Below are 20636 nucleotides of genomic sequence, written 5' to 3'. Positions count from 1 at the left end.
AACCCAGTAAAAAAAAAAAAAACATTAATCGGCCTGTTAGTCGCTTAGGAGGTCGTTCATCTCTGTTAGGTACTGTACATTTTACTGAGTAATGTCCTTTGAAGTACTTTATAAACTTCTATTAAATCCCCCTTGTTCTGAATAGCTCCGCATCATCTACTCACATTTGAATGGAAGAATTAATATCATGTCATATATTTTATGAAACAAGTGACCAGCCGAACTCTTGGCTGTAATGGGATAATAGACAACCCCGCTGAGGGACCAAGGAGAATGACCCACCCACTGCGGACGTTCATAGCTCACTGATTCACAACCTGCCTTAGTGCCTTTCAGCTCCACTTCTCAGTCTAATATGATGGTATTGCCAACGGGGAGTAATGCATGTGTGGCTTATCAGTGATTTCAATCGACGTTCTCAATCTATCGGCACATGTGCGGCTTTCCTCGTGTATACTTGAGCTGTCTGTGTACCTCATGAATCTAACCTAACTTATATCTATCTATCTATCTATCTATCTATCTATCTATCTATCTGCACCACCATTAGAGTGAAAATTAATACCCACACGCTCTCTATCACTCAGGGGCCGTAGTAAAATCTTATATCAAAGGTGTATTGTTACCTCACTTACAATACTACAAATACTGCCAGTTAACTGAGACCATACAAAGGAGGGCTCTACCAATTAAACTGGTGCTGGGACTGCAGACACCTCAATCACTTAATCATTAGTTAGATGATGACCATTTCAATTGAGTTTACATATTTTCGGCTGCCCTCATTACTTTGTCCTCTTGCCACCGGTCTTCTGGTTAGCATTTATTCGGACAGTTGGTAATTTTTCTGTTGACAAATACTGAGTATGTACAGGTCAGTTCTGGTCTTTAATGAGCTCACACTCAGGCTGTCAATACCTCCACTGGCAGGTTATTCCAAGAGTTTACAACCCTTACTTCAGGGATGGGGAAACTTTTGAGGTAGGAGAGCCAGATTGAAATTGTTAATTTTTAGGGGGCCACCTATTATTTTCAATGTTAATAATAATCTATGCAAATTTAATGGGTATGACCGCTACCCTGAAACATTTTCCCAATGCAGACCGGATTATTTGGAAGTTAGAACAGGTGCTTTATAATACCGGTAAGAACAAATGACCAGCGTGGCCTGATGAAGGTTTCATGACAAAACCCCAACGGGGTTGTCACATGTCAACACTAACCTAACCTAACCTAAACATAAAAGTGTTTTATTTTATATATGAGACTGGGGTTTTATCCGGTGACCTCTGATGATCTTTATCTTGTCAAGTCACTCGCCTCCCCGGCCACAAAGTCTAAAAAATTGACAGCAGACCTAGATAAGAGTTCATTACTTTTTAGCGACTCTAGTTAATTGGGAATGAGTTTATAGTGAAATACTATAATGGATATATTTTATTATTTGTATTAGATGTTTACTAGGGTATTTGTTAGAATATATTTAGTTTGTTATGACAGCTAACTGTTTGTTTACAGTGGTCGACGCATCCCTCTCCTCTCCTCCCTGTAGCGATTCTAATCCTGAATTATAACGAGGATATATCTAGTAAAAATATATAGCATAAACTAAAAAATATAAAACTAAATGAGGTACTTAAAAAAATAAAAAAAACATCTTAATATTAATTACAATATACAAATCGTTATCGCAAAATATTATAAGAAAATAACTCAAACGCAAAGATCTGTTGCGTCGACAAAGATGGCTTCTGCTAGTGTAGTTTTCCGCAATTTACCCGTCATAAAACAGTCATTAATAGCAATAATAAGAAATACTGGATTATTTGTGAAGTTTATGTGTGTACTATTGATAATAGGATATGCCCTGTCGTTCTCTGAGACAGCAGTGGAGGCGTTGAGTGTGACCCCAGGCTACCTGCTGCCTCCAACATTCTGGTTATGGACAGCTTTTACTCACTGTTTCCTAGAGGTCCGATTATGGCAAGTCTGTGTAGATCTCGTCACTCTAGGACTGTGTGGTAAATTAATAGAACCATTATGGGGAAGCTTCGAAATGGTTTTCTTTTTCTTATTGGTGAACGTGTGTGTGGCGTTCATCTCGGCTCTCTTTTACCTCATCATCTACATGTGCACTTTCAACCCAGAAGTATTGTTCAGTGTTCAGATCAATGGCATGGCGGGGTACATAGCAGGGCTGTCTGTTGCGGTCAAGCAGATAATGCCAGACCACGTCCTGCTGCACACACGCACTCCCCTCGGCAAGATCTCCAACCGTCATGTGCCGCTCTGTTTATTTTTGACGGCTCTATTGCTGTACCTGTGTAACCTGTTGGAGGGCCTCTACACTACCATGATTGGCTGCGGCATTGCGGTGTCGTGGGTGTATCTCCGATTCTACCAAGTACACTCCAATGGTACTCGGGGAGATATGGCAGAGATATTTGCATTTTCCTGGTAAAGACTTATTCCATTATTGTTTGTAAATATATGCACCTAATTATTTACCATTTTAATAATTACAGTGTTTTAGTAATACATTCTTAATAAAGCATGACAATTACGACTAGCTACATTTATTGTAAGTTGACATGGTTTTATTCATAAATTGATCAAATTATTGGAGAGAGACTGTGTGATAATTATTAAAGTTTAGGCAGTGGATATTTTGCCGTGACTGGTAAGTTCCTCCTAACGCTATTTTACCGTGAGTGCGCTTTGATTGGCTAACGACGCGAGAACTGTATTTGACCGTGATACTGGGAGCATTTGGCATTTGTCGTGCATTGAAACTTATCATTATAAAAGATGCAAAATTTACTAGAACCTAATAGAACCTGACCTAACCAACCAAAGAAACCTACCTAACCTTACCTAACTTCCTAACCTCACAGTAAAATAGCACTAGTGGGAACTTAACTGGTCATGGCAAAATATCCACTGTGTAAAGTTTATCAGAAGTCTCAGTTTGTTCTGGTTGAAGCAGATAAAGTACAGTGATATTTTTTTTTTTTTTTGCCATTGAAGGCATGGAAGTTACGGAGTATTTGTCACTTCCTTGGCTAATTTGGATCACTTGAAGCTTGAAAATTAACTACCCAAAACCTACCTGTGTGGATTTGGTTAGTGTAAGGGAGGTTAATCCATGTGGAATAGCTGGGTGTGGGGGGGGTGAGGTGAATTAAGCTGAAGAGGAGTGAATCTAAAGGTGATCTGTAAATTCACCCGCTTGACTACTGTGTGAATTAAAAAGCAGGATTGAACCATAGAGGATGTTACACTGTACAGTATTGCCAAACACAGTTATACAGTATATCTCAGTGATGTGTTCCGAGTTCGTGATCAAACATAGTTCATTGTGAGATCTAGGCAGCAATTTATATGTCATTTCTAAAGTGAGGTCTGTTACTATGACCCAGTAAGTGATGGCAGCATTCTATGGCAAAGGACTAAATGGTTTAACTCAGTTGTTCTAAGTATAACACTTGTGACTATTCTGTGTAAAAATTGCCATGATCATTGTCAGTCAGTTAACATTTAACTGGATCTGCTGACTCTTGAAAAAAAACAACTGGGAAATTATAATCAGTTTTCCAAGAGCTACTGTGTCGGTAATATGCTGTATACTACTGGTACAGTATTGTAAATCACAACAACCAAAGCTATTTGAAATTTAGTTCAGTAACATTAAAGTACAGTATTTAAGAGTTCGGGTTTACCATCTACTTAACAAACAATCTCTAAGGAAGAAAAATTATTTCTCATCTCAAGAATAAAGTAAATTAGGTGGAGGAATTGCAACTTATTGTGTTTTTTTGCTTGAGTTTGTGTTTGAACTGTTGACAAGTGCTTCCTAGTGAACTTTCCAAATGAAATGGAATATTAGCACCCTAACCTAAAAAAACCTAACCTAATCTAACCTAACATAACCTGTACAGTAATTGTTTGTGTGTATGGAAATAATGAGCTGGAAAACATTTGTGTGTACAGTATCATCAAACTAATACATTACAAAATTGCTAATCCTTGATGTCTTTTTCTTTGAGGGGGGGGAATTTTTAATGTAAAAAGAATTTGTTACTGTCCATATTAAATTGCCTAAAGTTTCCATTTCTTAGTGAATATGAAATAGAATAGGGTACAATACACAGTACTACAGCATCTATGTTATTATGTAGCTTAGTTACATAGATATAAAGTTCTTAAGTTCTAACTGCTGTATGTTCTCCCGAATCCATTTTTTGTAGCTGTAGTGTTGTAGTAGTAACTGCCCTGAACACAATACTCATCTCCAGTCTTTAGGTAAAGAAGCAAATTTTGATAGCTAATGGTGCCAGTTACCTGTAAATGGAAAAAATAATGATAATACAATAATAATAATATTTAATCAGTAAAATTGTCATATGGTTTAGCAATTGGATAAGCAGGTACCTTATATAAACTATGCCAGTATACAGGTCAGCATGAATATAGACAGTGTAGGTATACAGTACATGTAGGCTGTAGGCATATACAGTTTCCTATGTGTCAAGACAGTGCAGCTACAGTATACAAAAATGGTATACAGTAATGCAGTTTGACCAAGGATAGCCGGCAAAGCTGTCATAGGGAGGCAGAGTCCAATCAGCTTGTATCCTCCCATTTTGAGTCAGATGAGCAAGTGGGTGAGCACATGATGAGAATATAGATCATTGTGGTACATTAGACGTCACTTCATGAATAGTGATTCCTGTAGGATAATGTTATTGGTTATTAAATGGTCATATGTTTCTGCTGTACTGTATATGGAGATACTGTACTGTACAAGTCAGTCATTTGCATTTAGCTGCTGCATGCATTTTTCTAAGTTGCTTTAATAGGCTATAGTATATTGTTCTTGTGGTTTTCTCTCTATTGTAAATATTTATCATCACTCCAGTTCTCTGTCAATCAATTTGAAGTACGAGGGGATTTTATTTTAGACCAGTACTTCCAATTGTATTATTTTATTTTTTATTATGGTATCTATTTTAAAAAATTTAATGGAGGTAGTGGTATAGGTCAAATGCTCCCAAATGTATAAGCTACTGTATTTTGAGTCATATGTATACCACTCATTGAAAATTGACTGAAGCATAAGTTACGATGATTATAAGGAGACATGAGTAAGATTTGTGTATTTGTGGTCATTTTATATATATATTTATATATACTGTACATACATACCAGTATACTATAGGAGTCAAGTTCACAAAAGTGGGTTGTTATTTAATATTCTATGGTAAGATATCTGGTGTACATGGGAATATATATATATAACTTACTCAGTTACATTGATACACACCTTGAAGAATGTTGTAAATAAATATGGGGTTTTATTTTAGAGTTAAACTTTGGAGTTTATGTATGTCTTATGATTTGTCAGGGATCAGAGGTCTCTAAGAATATACATTTTGAGTTTTGGGCCCAGTTTTCCTCATAACAATACTTCAACTACTTTACCTGGGACTTGGTACAAAGATGTGTATACAATACTGTAGTTAGCTACCCCAAACAGCAGTATGTATAGAAAGATGTAGACTGCTTTCTTTTGGACTATTTTACTGGGGTTAGAGGTCATCAGTATGTCAAGTGGGATTACAGTATTTCTTTGTTCATCATTTTGACTTTGAATTACAGTGCAGTACAGTATCATATATCGCCCATAACACTGCTTGAAACAGCCAAGGTCTGACTGGCTGGAATGTCAATGAACCTCCAGTGATGATAAATGCTAAGAAGAAACTTGTAACAGAATATGTACAAGACAATATAAACCAAGTAAACCTATCACATGGTTTTCACTGAGCAACAGCATATTAAGAGCAGAATAAATTTGAAGTGGTGAAAACATGAGTCTTTTACTGTATTATGTACCTGCCAAGAATGAATACAGTAAAACCCACCAGACTCATGGCTATTGAAGTACAGGTACATTGTTTTGTAGAATTTCAGGAATTATTACTATTAGCAGACTTATATTGTATGATTGTGTACTAGTATGCTTCTCATTTATTGTTTTTTTTTTAACTATTGTCTCTATATAACTTTATGTTTCAGCTTCTTCCCAACGGTCTTGCAGCCACCAATCCAGGTTGTTGGGGACTCAGTCTATTCTTGCTTAGTACGGATAAAAGTTTGCCGAAGACCTGTCCGGAGATATGACGTGGGAGCTCCATCCACCATTGCCATATCTCTCCCCGGCATGGACCCCCACGATGCAGAGAGGCGGAGGTGCGGTATAGCTACTGTTTATCTGAAATTACTTGTCATCATTAAAGTTAAGGGGTTAGCTATGTTAGGGAGGAAAAATAAGTTCAGTACAGTACTGTTTTTTGGACCCAAGGAAGATATATTATAGCATTTGTCTCTGGTCTTGAAAATTGGTGTTACAGTATAGCTAATGTGTATATAAGTGTTAGGGGAGATACTACTGTACCTCCAATATTCATGTTTAAATCTATAAAGTCATTTCTCTTAACCTCTCCTCATGTCATTTTGATGCTGTTGATAATTATGTATGAAATTGTGTTAACTTGATTTTATAATACAATATTTGAGTGAAGTGATAACATTTTATAATTTTTAGGTTCAAAGAAATATGGTAGTTAAGTACTGTACTTGGTATGAGAAATCTTTTGAGGATAGTATGGGATATGGGCACATGAATGTAAGATGAATGAATGTTAGTTGAAGTTACATTGTTTTGTTACTTAATTGATTTCTCATTACTGTATAACAATGCATCTATTTATCCCCCCCCCCCGTATATGAGGCGGGTCATTTATATTTCTCAACTTGTATCCCCAGACAAAAAGCACTTCGTCTCTTGAGTGCTCGTCTAAACCAGGACAAGACTGGGGGTGAGGGTGGAGGAGCCTGGCCCACCCTTGATGATTCCCCAGGTTCACGTGGTCAGTCCCCACTGCCCTCCTCCTCCTCTATTACCCCATCCACACACTCCACTCCTCTTCCGCCTAAATCTGGCAAGTCTGTAACTATTGCTATACCTCCCGAGACTTCAGACCTTCCACCCGCCCAGCCACCCGTGTCAGTTAGTTCGTCCAGCATCGAGCCCGGGAATAGTAGCTCCGGGCCGGCAACAACCACGTTAGTAAATCTTGAAGAGGAGTCTGCGCCAACCACCTAACTTATAGATTGTTGGCATTTGAGCTTGGCCTTGATTTTCCTAGTTATTAGAGAAGTTAATCTCTTTCTTATAATTGAGAAGACTCGGTTGGTTTCTATTGATTGTTCATGAATGTTGGCCTTATGTTAGAATTACACAATGAGAGAAACTGGAAGGAGGATGAGACATGTCCAAGTTAGGAACACAGTAAGATATATACTATATATACTGTATACTGTAGTGCTTTGGGATGATACAGTGCAGTAGTAAACATTGATGGTGGAAATACTGTACTTTTAATATATAATGATGAAGCATCTCTTATGACCATTGTCCTATATACAAACATATGCAGTATACACATAGGACCACATTGGTTTGCTATTATCGTATTTTATAGTTTTTTTTATTTCGTATTCTAATATGTTGAGCTTTATCCAGTGAAAGTTTCAGTTGTGAAGAGTCCAGCTTATACGCACAAGACCAGTGAACATGTTGCAGGACAAGTCATTATGTTTTTAAGGATTTCTGTCTTTAGAGAAAAAAAGTTCTCGAAAAACTTTTTTGGGATATTCAGTAATTTGTTAGAGAAAGAGGACATTTTTACTTATTTTTACACCGAAATACATTATCTATATTGCTAACCATTTCAGTCTGTATATATAAAATTGTATTCTTTGTCTGTTTCAACTTATGATACAACAATGGTAAGATAATGAATTTACTCAACACTGTATTTCTGTTTTATGGTAGTTCAGCTCTTTGCTTACCTCCAGTTTATTTATTTATTTTTATCTACAGAAAATTATGCTGGTTTCATCTTTTTTCCTGTCCATTTTAGCCGTGAACTTCCTCTCTTGCCGAGACCAGACGGCATTTCGAGGATTAAAAAAGTGAAGTATAAAAATAACTAACAAGAATATCCAAAGTTTTGTCTAATTTCCCCCCTCCATCTAACTTTAACCGAGCATATTTTTCAGATTCATTTAAACTAAGACAACAAACTTAATACCTAATTTCATCCCACTCTAGTCCAGCTTATTTGTATACAGGTACTGTAATTATCCAAATCCCTTTTTTTATCTTTTTGCTTAGGTAAACTGCAGTAGTCTTCTGTTAACTTGATTTATACGTACATATAATTTTCTGAAACTTGTTCCTGTGTCTAAGAAATATCAAATTGGTGGATGAAACTTGCCGTAGTCTCAGTTCAGGAATGTAATTTTTATTTTCTCAGCAGATGATTGAGCCGTGTAGGGGCAGTACAGTACTCTATGGATCAGGGAAGTCTAGGTGTCACAAGCCCAGTAAGAACTTGGCATTAAAAGTCAGTACAATTATATAGACATGTTAAAGGAAATGGTAAATGGTCTCCAGGGTTGCAAATGATTTATGATTTTTATTTATTTTTGTTTTTATTTAGGTTGTGTATGAAAGTCATTGCCACAATAAAAAAAAGAGGGCTGTTATATTTTATTTTTTTTATTTAGGGGGTCTTGATCCAGTACAGTATTTGATTGTTTGATAGGGGAAATTAAGGAACAGTTTTCATAGATGTATGTTTAGAAATCAGTCAGATCAGTTACTTCAGGGAATAATAAAATACAGAATAAAGTTTGGATGCTCATTACACACTTCAAATGAGTTGAGTGGATTGGTAGCTGTAACTATTTGTAGAGTAATTTCATAGTGTGTCATATAATTTTCACACTGCCATGGAATGCTAGTGTTGGACTGTTAGTGGTCTACCTGGAATGAATGTCAGAATTTAACATTGAGATTTTACCTTTAATTGTGTACCATTGGTTTGTTAATGATCTTCAAGGTGTGATCTCTACATGATACCAGTACTGAATATACAGGCTTTATGACCTCTGGCTTCCATCAGTGTGTAGGGAACTTGTCTCATGGACGTTGTCAGTGATTCATGTTTAGGACCAGGTTACGAGTATCACCTGCAACGATGATTAAGAGTCTGACTTGATGCTATTGTATACTGTACTGCTAAAAATACAGGTGTGGTCCAGTGACTGTATGGTTAAGTATGTCTTTCTTGATTTATGTATTGTTGTAGGGAGTGTCGTGGGGATCAAGCTAGCCATGTCGGTGATATTTTTTGTTTATTTATTTATTTTTATTATTGGTCGGCAGTTGTGTAAAACTGATGAAAAAGTGATTAAATCTGTAGGGATGATTACGTCATTACTGTTATTAGGTTTAAATTGTGATCATTATAATTAGCTGTTTTACTATGATATTGGCACTATTATTTTTTTATGTGATATGTTGGATTGTTTGCATTTTGCTGACCATGGCATTAGTTTACAGTGCTATTTTGGTCTCTCGATCACGGAGAAGTTTGTAAGCTAAAGTTTAAAGTAACAGTTGAAGGAAGCTAATTTTGGTGAATGGTTAAGAATTCCTTCTGCATACAAGTTGAGGGGATTGCTTATTTCTTCTTAACTTTGTATAAATTATGCTGTAGCTTCTTTCAATATGTATATACAGTACAGTACAGTATATTTTAATGGTCAACACAATTGACATATGTATATACAGTATATAGAAGACCTCAGTATTTTGGAAAATCAAGTTTAAGATTTGATATACTGGTAAAAGTAAAGTTGGTTTATAACATTGCATAACAAAGTATATAATTTGTCTTTTGCTTTACATGTATTGTCAGTTTCTTCAGATGCACATGAAATATCATCTGTGGTATTGAAACTACCCTGGGATATTTTTTCTTTACGGTAGAACTTTGACACTTCACTAATCATACATTCATCGTCACTATTCTCCACCCATTTGAAAAGTTCCAATTAAATTATAATTAACCCCTGAATGCATGTCTCCACCCATTCAAGTGTGGAGCTGCAGAAGAGTCTCGGAGTATGTTTGTGTCTCACTGAAGATGGGCCAAAATAGCAGTGTCAGGTACTGCTTGTCTTACTGCATCATATCACTGCTATGTACAGACAAGGATAAAGGTCCTGTCAGTCCTCCATCCCACCCATGAAATGTGAAACTCATGAACCTGTGAATCATAGACATCACACAGTGTTCCATCTATGGACCCAACAATGTGTGATGTGTCGGATTCACAGGCTCATGGGTTTCGGGATTCATGGGTAGGATGGAGGATTGACAGGACATTTTTTTGTGACTGTACACATGTCTGCCCACTGCCTTGATCACTTCACTCACATCACCACCAGTATCTTAAAAGCTAAATTTATTTATTTTGTTTCAGTTATTATTGAATGTGAATTTTCACCTAACTTTAAAGGCTCATATTTTTGTTTAATAACTTGTATTTTAAGTGGGATCATTTATGTTTTTGAGGCACCAAGGCCAGCCATCCTGCACCATGCACCTGGACCACCACAAACACTGTACAGTAATATATAACTTGACGGCACTGGAGCGAATCTTGATGGTTTGATATTTTCATTTACTTGCCCACTTTGATCACCCAACCAGAGTTTAGTTATGAAGTTCTACTGTATGTGAAAGTTAACTGGATATTTTTTTGCTGTGGTCCACTATTCAGGAATAAACTCAGTGTATTATTGACAGTGATCATAATATTACTTTCATAATGCCATAGATAATTTTAGAGTCCATCTTAATCACACCATATTGAAGGGATGTTTACAAGGACCCGTGGAGTCATAGTCAGTGTTCTACTTACTAGTAATGAACACTTCTTATTTGTTATGATGATAAGTTGATTAAAGGGGGAGGAATAAATTGCCAGTGTACTGCTAACAGGTATACTGTACATTGGTTCACCATATGCATCGCACTAGCCTTAATACAGATTTTGTTCTGATATCCACTATTGTAATAATTTCTTCTGTATAAAATATTTTGTCGGCTGTCAGCTTAAATCTAATAATGTGGTACAGTACTATATATCTGCTGGCATGATGTCTGGAGGGAGAATTTAATGGTTTACAAGAATTCCATGAAATTAAGTTAGGTTGTTGGATGAGAGTGCATATGTAGAGTACAGTAAAGGGTATAATGAGAATTAATATAAGAAAAGAGGCATAGAGATGTAAGTACACTGAGCAGTTGAAAGACAGTTTGCTGCAAGGTTTTTATTACTTGTGTTTGGAGTATTAATTTATTACTCTTTACTGAACATAAACATTTGCAGCACATTTTCTGTTAGAATTTGCCTTATGTTCTTTTTGAGATGTATAAGTGAGAAACACAAACTACCTATAAATTAATGTTTGTCTTGTTTTTAGTAGATCCTGCATCAAACAATACATTTGTTTGGGAATAAGACGTGAACTCTTAAAGATCGTAGTATATATTAGAAGAGATAGAGTATATTATATGATAAAGAATTTTTATTTTTCAGTCCACATAGAATTTACATGTGATAGACATAGAGATCCCATCGAGGAGACATTATAGTGAAGCAGTACATCGGCAGGACAACACACTTGCATCCACAATAAAACACACTATTGTACTTTACCTTACCTTATGATATTTCAGTACTGTAATTTGTTGATATACACTCGAGAAAGGTTTTGGAGATTGCTAAGCTTGAGGATTTGGTGAATATACTAAACATTGGTGTTTTAAAGTCCTCAGAAATTAAATATATATTTGATGTTTGAAGTCATGCAGATGAAAATCTTGCTCTACCTTAAAGCTATCGTTTAAAAGTAATCCATTAAGGAATTCTTAGTATGATAAGAGGGGACATTATCTTACTTAGTATAGGTACTTGGAGAGTTATAGAAGCGATAGATAACAAAGAGAGTGTTTTATATGTTACCTTGTCTGTTTGTGATGTGGGAGAAGCCTTGTGATGGTTAAGTAAAGTCATATGTGGTCATTAACAAGAGTGATATCACAAACTATGTCTTGTGTGTGTGTGTACTGCTTACTGTGCATGTTTTTCCATAATGTGGGTTATACATACAGAATACCTGTACTGTACTTTTGTGTAGATATTGTACATGGGTGTGTTGCAGGCTAATTTGTCATTTGTTATGACAGTTTCCTGTAACATATATGTAATGGTGATTATCCAAGAGTTCAGCTGATTTGCCATCTGTTTATATCCTTTATATTACTGTAATGTTGATGTAAATAGAGACAGATCACTTGGTTTATTTTGGTTAAAATATTGTAATTTGCATATTTCTTTTTCACTAACTGGTACCCCCAGAATGGTTTGTCATTGGTGGTATTAACCATAAAGCACTGTTGATGTTTGGTTTTTGTTGTCTTTTTTGCTTACAGTTTTCCTAACATATGGTGTGGATCGTAGTGTATTGTGTGGTGAACTCTTCTCTCGAAACTATATATTGAAAATGGCTTCTTGTAGAGCCAGACATTCCTCATGCCATATCTGGACAAAAGAGAGAAAGTTTGGCTGTGGTTGCTGACCAAAGTCTAACTCTCAGTTTATTTTTGCTAGAGAAACTGACCAGCTTAGTCCATCTACAAATTAACCTTCGTGACAACAGGTGTGAGTGACCCAGTCTTAGCTAACCTAATTGAACCTGACTTAACAACGTCATGATCTGGTTATTCTGTGTTTCTCACTACACATGTATACTATGTTTGACCAAATTGACCCTGTGGATAGGAAAGAGATTTATCTTGTACAGTACACAGGCTACACATATCCAGCTGTCTATAAAAGAAAAAACTAAGAGCCACACTCAGGTCTGTAACCATGTCCATGAAGTTTAGCCTGGTAGGTGTACACAGTTGCTGCTGAAGTAGAGAGCATCATTTCAGATTTATTTTTCTCGCTTGCCTGGTCTGGAAGCACACCTCAGTGAGTAACTGCTAAGAGTGTTTCAGAATACTACAATATTTAATTGTTTATGAACATTTGGATCATGCTAGTTTAAATGTCAGCTTATAATTAGAGAAATGTAATGCAATATATTTTTTTATGTGTTAATTATGTTGGAATGATAATAATAATGATGAATGATTTTCTAAACCTGAATTAATATTAATGTAAAAAATAGAATGTTTTATATATAAAATACAAAAATATATACCTGTATTATATAATATATAATGTATATATGTCATATATATACTTGTATATTATATACTAATGTTAACTTTCTCAAAGTTGTATAAGTTTTTTGTGATTGCAATAAAAAATTTCAAATAATTAAGCACTTTACCCAGATCTGTTGTTGTCACAATATTAAACCAAATTTTGTCGATTGAATGGTATCTGAAGGATAAATTTAGGATTGGCTGTGGTTCCTCAACCATGGGTGACTACAAATCAAATCTTGTTTGTATGATTGGGTTTATTAGAGCCATAATTGGTACGTACTTGATGATTTGCTGCTTTTTTGGCAGTGATGTGTTATTATCTATTTCTATTACCAGCTACTATACTACAATTTCTACAGTGTGTGCTAAACCTCCATTAAACTGGATTACTGTAACTGGGGGGAAAGTGGTCCAGGTTTATGAATTATTGGGATTTTGGGGAGTATTTGCTAGGACAAAATACTGTAAAACCATTTACAGCACATCCATCTTGAGCAAATTTCTGTGACTGTCTTACAAACAGTTAAAGTATTGTACCCTGTTCTGCATATATGTTCCATTAAATATGATAACAAATGCATTTACATAATACTTGTTGAAAAACATAAGAATTTTACAACTTGTATAAAAAACCCAAGTTAAAGATGGAGTGGGTGAAGCAGCCTCTGGTGTAGTGGTTAGCATACTTGAATTGCAAATAAGTGGTCTCGGGTTTGATCCCAGGGCAGGGTAAAACTATTGGCAAGTTTCCTTACATCAAATGAATTTTAAAATAAATTGGTATGTTTAAAGAAAATATATGTTTTCCTTAAAAAAGTAGGGAGGGCCAGATATAGTCATGTTTATCCAGATATGTGGTTTAGTAAAGTTTAGTTCAATGGGAGTTTACTGTACTGTATTGGCAGTAGGTCATATTTGTACAGTACCATACATCAAAAAACATATAGAAAGTTGTCTTCCAATGTCATGGAATGGCATTGTGTGAGGCAGTATGGGTCAGCATATTACAAGACCTCAGTATGTGTGAGTGATGAGCTCTACCTACACTAGACCTAAATCTGCCATGCAAACTCCTGTCTCATCTTCACATTGAACTTGTTTTCATATCCTTTATTTTCTCACAACTGTCATCTTCCTTGTGTTATTGATTGTGTTAAACGTATAAATATTTAATAAAAAAGTTAACGCTCTCCCATCTTCTCTATGTGTCATCATGTCACGTTGATCCCCTCTCAGTCAGCCTTGTTTCCTGCTTGCTTTCATATTAGTTTTTTATTTTGATATCCTTCCAGATTATTATACTTCATTATGTCTTCATTGTTTTTCCTAATATCCAATATAGTTGCTACTTGGTATAAGATATCTCACTTAACCATCATGGCAAAATCTATAATAATGTCATCCCATGTAGTACTATCTGACAGACTTTAACTTCTACTCTAGACTAACCTAAACTAATCAGCCTAACTTAATCTAACCAACCTAACCTAACCTAACCTTTTGAGCTTTTCATTCCATCAAAAACACATCACTACCTCCAAGAACTCTGTCTTTTACTGTACTTACAACGTTGATACGTAAACATCTCTCACCTATTCACCCTACCTGTATTACTCACTCTTATCAGATTAATAGTAAATGTATAGACTCAAAAGTGTTTGTTTAATATTTTGTTAACAGAATGCATTACCATGATCAAAAACTTAAGGTATTTCCATGACACTTATCTAAACTACGTACTGTATTCCTCACCTGCGACACATTTAGTCACAACATGTGACCACTGAATAATTTCTTCTTGGATTCCATATGTATCTTGCTCATTATTGCATAGTCCTCTGAGCCATATTTCTATCAATCTGTTAGCCTACCTTCTCTTCCATTTTCAACTGAGGAGGATCAAGGGCAATGAAAACCTCACCTTCACTATTTGGCTAATGCCAGATGATTTTAGTCAACCCAGAGGGAACCCCATACACAATGGGTTAAGAGAAGAAAAGGTAGGGAAGAGTGAGGTAAGAATGGTATAGAGAGTCGGGAAAGGGTCAAAACAGCAAATATAAAAATGTTACCCACACATTTCCTTCTGTATCTTAACCTCTGTAGTTGTCACTTTTACTTTTATCCTCTTCACCACTGATTGGCTCGTTAGCCGCTTGGGTGGTCAGTCACGTCTCTTGTTACTCACTGTTGGCAAGTATTGGGCATGAACTGGCACCTGAATATATTGGAACCTGCACTAATATTGGTCAAATCTGGCCTTGAATGAGCTCACTCTCGGTGCTGTCACAACGCTCTCTGGCAGATTGTTCCAAGAGTTCACAACTCTCACCCCGAAAAAGTTTGCCCTCACTGTTTTCTGGACTTGTGGCTTCTTCAACCTTGAGCTGTGACCCCTTGTGGGGCAGACATCCGCCAGCTCCAGGTATGTACATTCGACCGATCAGTGCCCTTTGAGATGCATACACTTCGATTAGGTTTACCCTTGGCCATCTGTAGCATAAGCTAGGTAGTTGCAGGCATTGTAATCTCTCTGGGTAGCTGAGGTTCCATAGAGCCGGCACCATTAAATTCACTTTTGTTACTCCCATTCTTTACCTCTTAAACCACCTTCACTTTAGGAACACCAGTTATAAAATTTTATTTGGCTAATGGTAGATGATCTTATCCATCTCAGAGGGGGAACCTGTACACTAGGGTTTAAATGTCAGTTTTGTTGATGTGTATAATGGCAAAGTTCACTCTTACCATGGCTGTTCTTAGTGTATATTATTTTTGCTTATATAACAGTAATCAGTTAATAATGCATCATATTGTGTGTCTGATGAAGCTTAAATTTAATATAGTTTTCCTATTACAGTAGTATATTTTTTTCTCTCTACTGTCACTTTGGGTAATTATTTCAAAATCAGTTCCTTCTTCCTTTGTTTTTCTCACATGGATGGATATTTTTTTCACTCTTGCAACCCTATTTACATTATGCTGGCTGGAACTGAGAGCAACATCGACTTACCCTTACCGGTTGTCATTCATTCCTACTGTTGATTTGGCATTGTGGTGTCAGTTTAGTTTTGTTGATGACATTTATATCTTAAATTATTTACATCATTGAGTTTTTAATGGCATACTGTACTATATATCTCTCATAGGCTACTCAAATCTCAAGAAAAATATAGAAACCCAGTCAGAAGTTTCAATTTGTGCCTTTTTTCACATTAATTGTTAGGAGATTTTGAAGTACCTGTACCATACAGTGTATATATTATTGATGTGTAATGAATAGGTATAAAGTACAATTATTTAGAAGTAATTGGTGTGTTTTTGCAGCATAGCACTGTACTGTGGATGATGATGTCAGAATTTTAATATCTCCAATAGTGTAGACAGCATTATGAAAGAGTTTATGGCAATGTGTATATATTTTACCAGTCATATACTTTGTCAACACACACAATTATATTACCTGTTAAATCTGTACATGTCATAAGTGCTCTGAAGATTAAAATTAAAGGTATCTATAATGATTTTAGTTTAATAAGTTAATGAAAAAATTGCATTAACAATTGCCCAGCTTAAACTATAAAATTCGCTCTTTTTTTGTATCTTGACATGTAAGGTTATATATATACAGTGCAGTATCTAATGTTCTGTACTATACAGGTATATTGTTTGTGGAAATCAGGTATCAATCTTTATTATGGTTACAGTACAGTACAGTATATGAAAACATGATTGTAAATAGACCTTTTAACTGCTCAGTAACCAGATGAGTTTAGTCTTGTCACATATGATCAATTAAGCTCTGAAACACCACCTTTTCCTTTTATTTCTTTTCAGTCAGTTGGTCCTTTTGCTTGGACCACGTCGTGTATTTTGTAATTTTAATTAGAATAACGACATAGAGAGTTTTCATTCAGATATTTGTGGCAGTATTATTTCAGCAATCATTGATAAAGTACTAGTTATCTGACAAGAAATAAGGATAGCAAGAATGCAGGTGTAAATATATATAAATATATCCCTTTTTTGTGTCCATCATGTTGAAGGGACACCACCATACCTAATTAATGGATACATACACACAAGACATGAGATACAATATCAGTTTGATTTTACTGCCAGAAATAGTTGACGGGTGAATGTCTCCGTAGTATTCAAATGCCCTAATTGTTGTTTGTTTCATTATGGCCTTGAAGTAATTTTATACCTATTGCCTTGGGGACAAACCAACCAGTCACAAGAAAGGAACATTGTTTAATGCACTTCCTAGAATACACTAACTATTTAGGGTTCTCAAATAAAAAAAACCTGACAAAGTGTCACCCACAGTTCACAAGAAAATTCACATTTTATACAGTAATTTCAAAATCCATGTAATTTAAAAAGAACTATTTAAATTACATTAAGATATTATAGGATCTAATTTATTATTTTCTCATATAAACAATCTGAAAGACGTTGCAGTTACCCAAGTGTGAGTTGGATTTGGAGATTGTGGCAACAGATGTAGTTACTGTATTGTAGTTACCTTCCAGCCATCACAAGGAGAGAATGGCTAATTATAATTATATCCCTATACAGTTTAAAGCTACCAGGTATGTCATTATATAAGAGTTGGTGAAGCAATTATGGCTTGTAATGAGACTGCAACTGCTTTACTTTATTAAGTACAGTACTATAGGTATCAATGAATTAATGATGATATTCTTGTCTTCCTTTTTTTCCATTTTGATGACCAGCACTAGAGGTGTTGTCATAAGGTTAACTTTGTAATACATAGGGTTATGTTAAGTAGAATTGGATAAAGTAAGGTCAACAAGTGACCTCTGAATAAAGACTTGTTATATAGTATTTTGTAGTTATGGGGATTATACGTGTCTTAGGAATATTGAACTAACAATATTTTAAAACAACTACTTTCAGGCAGATAATACTTTCAGAAAATTATAAAGTTTACTCTAAATATTAATGAAAGGTTTATTAATGGTGAAGGACTGCCATGAACATATTACAGAAAATACAGTTGTACAGTAAGTCGTTATTGTTACTCACAAAAGAGAATGAACTGAAACAGTAATTATTTTATATACAGTGGAGGGAACTAGTCTGTGTGTTATGCCAAAATAAAATATAAACACTGGACAATTACTTCAAATTGACTTTCAACACAGAGCTTCTAATAATATATATACTTATTTAAAACCTTCTCTATGTATTTATACTGCACTGGTTTATAGGTTCTGAATATTTTATAATTGTGTGAAATATTAGGTTAATGATTTGTTGAGTGTGTTAGAGCTGTAATGTATTCCAAGTGTCAAGTTATTTTCACAGCTTTTTCTCAACAAATTTCCCAGCATTATTTATTTTTTTTTTTTAATCTTAACAGACAATTGTGTGTAATGGCCTGCAAGATAGAGAAGGGGCAATTATACCTTGAAGAAAATTTGGTATTGCATAATATAATTCCTATAAATTTATGGATCTGCAGTTTTTTTTTATTATTAAGCATTTTTATATACGGTAGTTATTTAATAACATGTCACCACCTTTTTTGAGAGAGAAAATTAAGGTTTACTATTAATAAACAATTAGGTAAGAGCACAATTAATTTTGTGACTAACAGTTACAAGAACAAGAATACATGAATCATTGTACAGTACAATAGTTATTTACCTAAATATTCAGTGATTTGTACCTTATGTATAGTCACATAGCATCAAGCATTTTGGCTCAACCTCAAGTACAGTAAAACTGTGTTGTATAGAACAAGTATCCAGACGATAGGCGGATCCAAGATTTTTTTGCATTTCAGTAATATCTCATTGTAAGCGGTGAAACATTAACTGGGATTAAAATGATGTTTTTGTTTAGAAATTATTACTATGAGTTTAATCAACGTTTCATAACTCACGGGTAATATACAGTAGAGGGTTAATATTGCCCAGAATTCACTTGGGGTTTATTTAATGAATTCAACAGTGGCGTTTGTTTACTTGGCCCCCTTTACCTTCAGTTATCTTAATTAACGCGAAATTTTGTTAGTGAGAAGAGAAACAATTTTATTCCACGTGAGATCGTTTATAAATTTATATAAACTAAATTCAATATAATATATTTATGCAACTTAAGATATGAATACCCCGGAATATTTGAGTGCTCAGTTCTCATGGTGTTGCCCCAAATAGTAGAGAGAGAGAGTTTGCTTAAAATTATTCCATTAATATTGCACAATGATAAACATGAATACCGGTATCGTACATTTATGTAATCAGTCACTTGGGTTCTGTGGCTGTTATTCCAATACTGAGCAAGTGAAAATGGTTAATATCTAATCATTATACAGTTGGTAAGAAGAATTATTTCTTTATAGTGTTGGCTATAAGTGTCTTTACTAGAGCATCATTGGAAACAGCTTGGAGGTGATATTGTTTAAGAGGTCGTAATGAGATTGGCAAGTGCGCGACGTAATAATGTAGTTGAGTTGAATACTCCACACTTATGATGTATTCTTAGTTATTTGGTTATGTTTGTAATGTGTTGAGTGTCTGTATGTAATTCTGAAAGTATTTTGTACAAAGTTAAAAATTTCTATAACTGGAGGTGTTAAATAATAAAATGCCTGATTTGTATTCATCGATCTTTTCTTCACCGTTTTTCTAAAATTTGAACTTTTTCATTGTTTGATTCTATTGTCCTAAAAGTACAATTTGGAAATTCCAGTTGGGATTATACTATAGATGGTCCACCATGACCTTAAGTATACTGTAATTATCGTTGAGCACTTACATATTATGCAGGTCAAACTCACCGGCCTACAGTAACATTATTCGTGCAATGGCGATCGCCTGCTTTGAATAAAGTACAATACTGTACGGTAATTTGCTTTTACTTTATCCTCTTCGCCACTGATCGGCTCGTCAGCCGCTTTGCGGTGGTTGAGTGAAAACAAGTCACCCCCCCCCCCGGGTCCCCCACCAAGCAATGCATGTTGACAATAATTACAAAGGTAAAGGCAAAACGCTCAGTTGTCAGCACAGCTTATGTGAAAGTAAAAAATTTGCAGACACTGGTTGAATTACTGTGCCCGCAACATGCAGGATGAGGGTACTTTCCTGATATAGGTATGTTAGTATGTTACTGAAGTTCAAAGAAATGAAACGACCGTATTGGTAGTTTCCCTCTTAAATTCGTAAATAAATTTATATTGTTTATTTATTACAGTGTTTTTTTAGGATTAATAGATTGTGAGTTTGTGATTCAAGAATATTTCTTGTTTAGTTTTCACTGATGTTAGAAAAATATATGCTGCACGTATACTATAGTACTTATTAAAACTAATCCCCAGGTGTGACGCAGAGCTGAAATCTTAAGTCAAACAAGAGAGTGACACATACACTCTCACTCACTCAGCGTCACTAGGCTGCCCACG

The 20636-nt window shown here is 35.2% G+C and overlaps 1 protein-coding gene across 1 annotated transcript; it reads left to right on the top strand.

The window, feature by feature from the left end:
• Positions 1–1726: 1726 nt before the first annotated feature.
• On the top strand, positions 1727–19836 carry LOC121862384 (transmembrane protein 115-like). The gene is made up of 3 exons (XM_042360652.1): positions 1727–2457; positions 6079–6252; positions 6829–19836. The coding sequence occupies exons 1-3, from the start codon at positions 1745–1747 to the stop codon at positions 7166–7168; spliced, it is 1227 nt and encodes a 408-aa protein (XP_042216586.1). The 5' UTR covers positions 1727–1744; the 3' UTR covers positions 7169–19836.
• The last annotated feature ends 800 nt before the right edge of the window (positions 19837–20636 follow it).

Source organism: Homarus americanus, unplaced genomic scaffold, assembly GCF_018991925.1.
Source record: "Homarus americanus isolate GMGI-L3 unplaced genomic scaffold, GMGI_Hamer_2.0 scaffold40248, whole genome shotgun sequence".
NCBI classification, from domain to species: Eukaryota; Metazoa; Arthropoda; class Malacostraca; order Decapoda; family Nephropidae; genus Homarus; species Homarus americanus.
Note: the sequence above shows the minus strand (reverse complement) of the source record. Positions and strands in the feature narration are given on the sequence as shown.

Excerpts from the sequence above, each read along its gene's own strand:
- LOC121862384 (XM_042360652.1), top strand. The coding sequence starts at position 1,745 with ATGGCTTCTGCTAGTGTAGTTTTCCGCAATTTACCCGTCATAAAACAG. Across the intron at positions 2,458-6,078 it reads GAGATATTTGCATTTTCCTG|CTTCTTCCCAACGGTCTTGC; the intron begins GTAAAGACTTAT and ends TTTATGTTTCAG. Across the intron at positions 6,253-6,828 it reads CACGATGCAGAGAGGCGGAG|ACAAAAAGCACTTCGTCTCT; the intron begins GTGCGGTATAGC and ends TTGTATCCCCAG.